The sequence below is a fragment of the Talpa europaea genome (assembly GCF_964194135.1).
Source record: "Talpa europaea genome assembly, chromosome: X".
Taxonomy (NCBI): Eukaryota; Metazoa; Chordata; class Mammalia; order Eulipotyphla; family Talpidae; genus Talpa; species Talpa europaea.
The window spans coordinates 68,852,796-68,858,763 of NC_140081.1; the positions used below are offsets into that span (position 1 = coordinate 68,852,796).

The following is a 5,968-nucleotide window of genomic DNA, read 5'->3' on the forward strand; positions in this document are numbered from 1 at the left end:
GAGTGGGCTGGTTTGAAAAGCATAGAGGCAGAAGGAATATTTAGCCTAACTCCAAATTCATTCATTGCTGCATAGCTTCTTTAACTTGATAGACCCAGGTCCAATGCACCCAGCTGGTAACACATAAAAACAAATCTCCATTGTGAATCATTTGTCTATTTCCCAGTCTTCTTGACGCTGACTTTTGACTGCTAACTTTGTTTCCTGTTTGCAGATTTTCTCGCCACTTGGGCTTCAGCAAGATCCCAATATCAGCACCTTAGGGGTTCCCTCCATATTATCTTGTGGCCATGGCAGATATGTCAATACCCTTACATTCACTGCGATTCAACAGCATGCTGAGGGAGGATAATACCGACTCCCAAAACAGGGGGAACACCATCCCTGGACCAATGTCAGACACCAGAGCAGAGGTCCAAATTTTGCATTCCTGTGCACAGCCTATAGTCTCGACTTCAGCGTCAGACCCTGGAGGGATGTCCACACAGTTGATGACATCCCCAGCCTTTGACACCATGTCAGCCTCTCTGATGGGAACACCAAATTGTGGACCATTGTCCCCATCACTGATGCCAGCCTCGGATGCTGGGGCACTGTCCCCGTTGTTAATGCCAGCTTCAGATTCAGAGGCACTGTCCCCACTGCTGATGCCAGCCTCAGACTCTGGGACACTGTCCCCATTGCTGATGCCAACCTCAGATTCTGGGACATTGTCTCCATTGCTGTCTACTTCAGACTATGGCTTAATGTCCCCAGGACTGATGACAATTCCTGACTTTGGGACAATGTCCACAGCACTAATGGCAGCCCCAGATTCTGCAGACATATCACCCTTGGCCATCCCAGTTCCATCCTCTGGAGCCATGTCCACCCCTATAATGAACACCCAGTCCTCTGATGCAATGTCCACATCGCTGATGCTAGCCCCAGATCCTGGAGAGCTATCCCCACTGCTAATGCCGGATATAAACCCTGGAGTAATGTCCACACAGCCAATGCCAGCTCCAGGCTCTGAAGAAATGTCACCATTGCAAATCACAGATGAAGACACTGAAGCAATGTCCAAAGTGCTAATGACTGCACTGGAGACTGGAGAGATATCTTCACTGCTAATGTCAGGCACGGACTCTGAAACTATATCCTCCCTGATAATGTCAGCCCTAGCTTCCGGAGAACCGTCAAGCCAGCCAACGAACTCCCAAGACTCTGGGGAAACGTCCACTCAGCTCATGTCAGGCCTAGGCTCCAGAGCAGTGTCCTCATCCCTAACAACAGCTCCATGCTCTGCAGCAATGTCCACAACACTCCTGTCAGTCCCAGATGCTAGAGAAATGTCCACACTGCCAAAGCCAACCCCAGATGCTGAAGCGATGTCCCCTCTGCTGATGACGGCCCTGACCTCTGGAGCGATGCCCACCCAGCTGATAGCAGCCCAAGGCTCAGGCACGATGTCTCCACAGTTAACACAAAATCTAGACTCTCAGATTGTGTCTACTCCACCGCTGAGAGCAGCAGCCTCCAGGATGATGTCCACACCACCGCTGAGAGCCTCAGACCCTGGAGCAATGTCCACACTGCGCATGAGAACCCAAGCCTCTGGAAATATGTCTACATTGCTAAAGACAGACCCAGCCTCTGGAGCAGTGTCCACCCCACCGATGATGGCCACCACCTCTGGAGCCATGTCCATGGAGCAAATGTCAACTGCAGCCTCTAAAGTGATGTCCACACAGTCAGTCATGGCCAGGACTTCTGGAGCTGTGTCCACAGGCTTTCTGAAAGCCACAGCCAAGAGGGCAATGTCCACACCTCGAGTGAGAGTGTCAGCTTCTGGGATGATATCCACACCACTAAGGAGAGCCCCAGTTTCTGGAGTGATGTCCATGCAGCCAAGTATAGCCTCAGTCTCTGAAACAATGTCCATGCCACAACTGACAACCCGAGCCTCCGGGTCACCGTCCACACCACAGATGAGAGCCCCTGTCTCTGGAGCCATGTCCATGTCACCACGGAAAGCCACGACCTCTGGAGCATTTTCCACCCCACTGACGACACCCAAAGCCTCTGGAGCCATGTCCACACTTTTAACAAGAGACACAACATCAGGAGTGGCATCCACGATGCACATGAGAGCAATGGCCTCGGGAACATCGTCCAAACCACTAATGACACCCAAAGCCCCAGAAGCAATATTCATGCAGCAAATGCCAACTGCAGCTTATGAAGAAATAGCCACAATGTTAATGAGAGACCCAGCTTCTGGCGCCATGTCCATGCCACAGATGACAGACACTGCCTCTACAGGGATGCCCACGCCTCTAATGAGAGCCTCTGGGTCTGGAACGATGTCCACAGCACCGATGAGAGGCACAGCCTCTGGAAAGATGCCCAGTCAGCCAACAAGCACCCAAGACTCTGGAGCGACATCCATGTCATTCATGAGATCCATGACCGCTGGAGGGATGGCCCCAATGCAGATGCAAGTCCCAGCCTCGGAAATAATGTCCCCACCAAAAATGGGAATCTCCTCCTCCGGAGTGATTTCCACACCACTAGTGAGAGCTTCTGACTCTGAAGAGATGTCTGCACTGCTCACAAGAGCTTCATCCTCCGGAGAGATTTCTCCATCATTAATGAGACCCTCAACTTCTGGAGAGATTGCCACACCTCTGAGACCTCCAGCTTATGGAGCGATGTCTACTCCGCAAATGACAGCCACGGCCTCTGGAATGATGTCCATGCCACAAATGAGGGCTCCAGTCTCTGGGGCGATATCCACACCACTAATGAGATCCATGGCATCTGCAGAAATGTCTGCGCCTCAAATGACCGCCACAGCCTCAGGAGGGGTCTCCATGCCACTGATGAGAGCCCCGGCCTCTGGAGCAACGTCCACACCACACATGATGCCCACAGCTTCTGGAAAGATATGCACACCATCAATGCGAGCCCCGGCCTTTGGACTGATGTCTCCACCACAAGTCAGGGCCCCCGTCTGTGGGACTTTGTCCACACCACTGAGGAGATCTACAGTATCTGAGGCTGCATCCACAGAGTTCATGAGAGCTCCAGTTTCTGGAACAATGTCCATGGCACAAACAACAGCCATGGCCTCTGGGGGTATGGCCAAACCAGTAATGAGAACCACAGCACATGGGACAATGCCCATGCCATTGACATCAGCCATGGCTTCTGGAGAGATATCTATGCCACAAATGAAAAACATGGCATCAGGAGCAATGTCCACACCTCAAACAAGTGTCACGAGTTCTGGATCTACATCCTTGCCACAAATGACATACGCAACTTCCGGGAGGATGCCTGCACCACAAATGACAGCCTCAGCTTCTGGAGCAATGTCCACACCGCTTATGAGAACCTCAGCTTCTGGAATCATGTCTACGCCACTTCTGAGTGCCACAGCCTCTGGAGGGATATCCAGGCCACAAATGAAAGTCACAGCCTCTGGAGAGATTTCCACACCAACGATGAGGGCCCCAGTCCCGGGCACCATATCCGTACCACAAAGGGCAGCCACAGCCTCTGGAATGATGTCCACCCTAGAAACGAAAGCCACAAACTCTGGAGAAACATCTGCCTCTCACATCAAAGTCACGGCCTCTGGATCAAAGTCCACACCACATGTGACTACTACAACCGCTGAGACAATGAACCCACCACCAAAAGAAGTCCCATCCTTTGGCATGCTGACCCCAGCACTCTGCTACCTATTAGAAGAGCAGGAAGCCGCCCGGGGGTCAGGTTCTGTGGAGGAGGAGATGGAGATTGATGAGGAAAAGCAAATGAAGGGATTTTTGGATGATTCAGAGAAAATGGCATTTTTGGTGTCTCTTCATCTGGGGGCAGCAGAGAGGTGGTCCATCTTGCAGATGGAGGTGGGAAACCCCCTCTCAGCTGAAAACAAATCTTTTCTGAGAAGATCACAGGGCTTATATGACTCCTTATCCGAGATAGACATCCTCAGTGCCGTTCTTTGCCATCCCAAGCAGGGCCAGAAGTCTGTCAGGCAGTATGCCACCGACTTCCTGCTGCTGGCCCGACATTTGTCTTGGTCTGATGCCATTCTACGGACCAGGTTTCTGGAAGGGCTCTCGGAAGCTGTTACCACCAAAATGGGCAGGATCTTCTTGAAGGTGGCTGGCAGCCTAAAGGAGCTGATAGACAGGTCTCTCTACACAGAATGCCAGCTGGCTGAAGAGAAGGGTTCCCCGGGCAGCTCAAGCCAGGTTCTCCCATCAGCATGTAAGCGGAATAATGAGGAAGCAATGGAGAATGAACTGAATTCTCATCAGCAGACTGAGGAGGTAATGATGGGGAAATACACTTATGGTTTTTGGGCAGAAAAATGAGGCGGTAGTGATGGGGAATAGACTCTGCTCCTTTGAGTAGAATAAGGAAGCAGTAAAGGGGAGGCACGGAGCTCCCAGACCATGACACCCAACCTGGAGTTTCATTAGCGGATCTGGCTATGCAATTATTTTGGGTATATTAACCACTTTGGGGAGCAATACTCTACCCAAGTTACTGAGTGTCTGGGATGGTCAAAGGATGAGGTCTTCTGATGTATGAGGGAACTGGCCAGACTCAGTCCCAATTATCCACCTATTTCAAGTTGAGTTCTAGGAGAAGGGGTCCCATTTAGGGAGCTCCGTCCCACTGACAGCCACATGTGTTGTGGACCCAAGCTGCTAAGGCATTGGGCTAGCTTGGTCCTCAGTCACACCTTTATCCAAGAAGACACTTTAGCCAAGTTCCTTGTCCTGCTAAGTTACTGAAATTATTCCAGCGGAGCACCCTTGTTATAGAAAGTGAGGCTCTTACTACTGCTGTTTTTTTTTTTCTCTCACCCCCAGCACCGACACGTTCCCAAACGCTGTTACTACTTGAAAGAGCATGGAGACCCCCAAGAGGGTCTGCACGACCGCCTTCGACAGAGCAGAGGCCATCAGAAGGCCCCCACCCACAAGTAATGCTCCCCGGATTCTTCTGTGATATTTAAATCAGCTGCTAATTTGAGGACTGCTTCTTGGACCCATTCCATTCAATGACATCATAAATCTTGTGGCCTTCCCCCTTCAGCTTCCCACTTCAGGCACATCCACTCTATCTGCCACTTGGCTGGCTTGGCCTTCTCTTTCACCCACATGCCTGTGATCTGCCCCGACAATCAGAGTGTGGACTTTCAGAATGTTTGGTGTATGATGTTCTGAGCTCCCATCACCATCAAAGTCAGTCCAAGTTTTTATTCCAGGGAGAAGTTTAGGCAGGAGAAACCATGTCCTACCTCAAAAGTACCTCAGAGTGTCTTGCCATGTGACATCAGGCAAACTTGAGGAAGCCCTGGTCCCATTTCACCTGGCAGGGGAGTTTATAAGGAGAGTGATACTCCTACACCACCAGCCTTTTCACCCACTAGCCTTGTCCCTGTATACCCCAACTCATAATACCTAAAATGGGTCTCCAGGGCTCTTGCCCTGTTTATAGTCTCCATCTTGAACCATGTGTTTTAACCCATGACAATAATCATAGTAATGGTTACCATTTATTGATTCTGTACTATGTGACAGGTACTGGGTTAGATTCTTAACAAGTACCATCTCACTACATTCTTTCCATAAATCACCTTGTTCTTGTGTTGTCAGCTTTTGACTCCTTGATCTGTTGTTTATGGCCCTTGTCTTGTCCCTCAGTATGAAATCTCTTGCTCTGACTGCTCAGTGAGCCCCTCAGTTGTTGTTAAGTGCTCTCACTCCTCTTGAATATTGTGCTTCATGGCCAGCGCTCTTGCTAAGGGTCTTGGTCTTTAACAGGCATAGATGGTTAGAACATAATATGAGCAGTGTTTGCCTTCAAATGGTGGGATTATTGGTGTTTTATCTTCTTTCTACTTCTCTGTACTTTCCAGATTCTCTACAGTAAGCATGTACTACATTTGTAATCATAAAAT

General features: G+C 50.1%; 1 protein-coding gene across 1 annotated transcript; it reads left to right on the forward strand.

Moving 5' to 3' along the window:
• Window positions 1-290: 290 nt before the first annotated feature.
• On the forward strand, window positions 291-4,991 carry RTL9 (retrotransposon Gag like 9; the record flags this gene model as incomplete). Its single annotated transcript, XM_084259221.1, has 2 exons — window positions 291-4,325; window positions 4,875-4,991. The coding sequence occupies 2 exons, from the start codon at window positions 291-293 to the stop codon at window positions 4,989-4,991; spliced, it is 4,152 nt and encodes a 1,383-aa protein (XP_084115347.1).
• Between the last annotated feature and the right edge of the window lie 977 nt (window positions 4,992-5,968).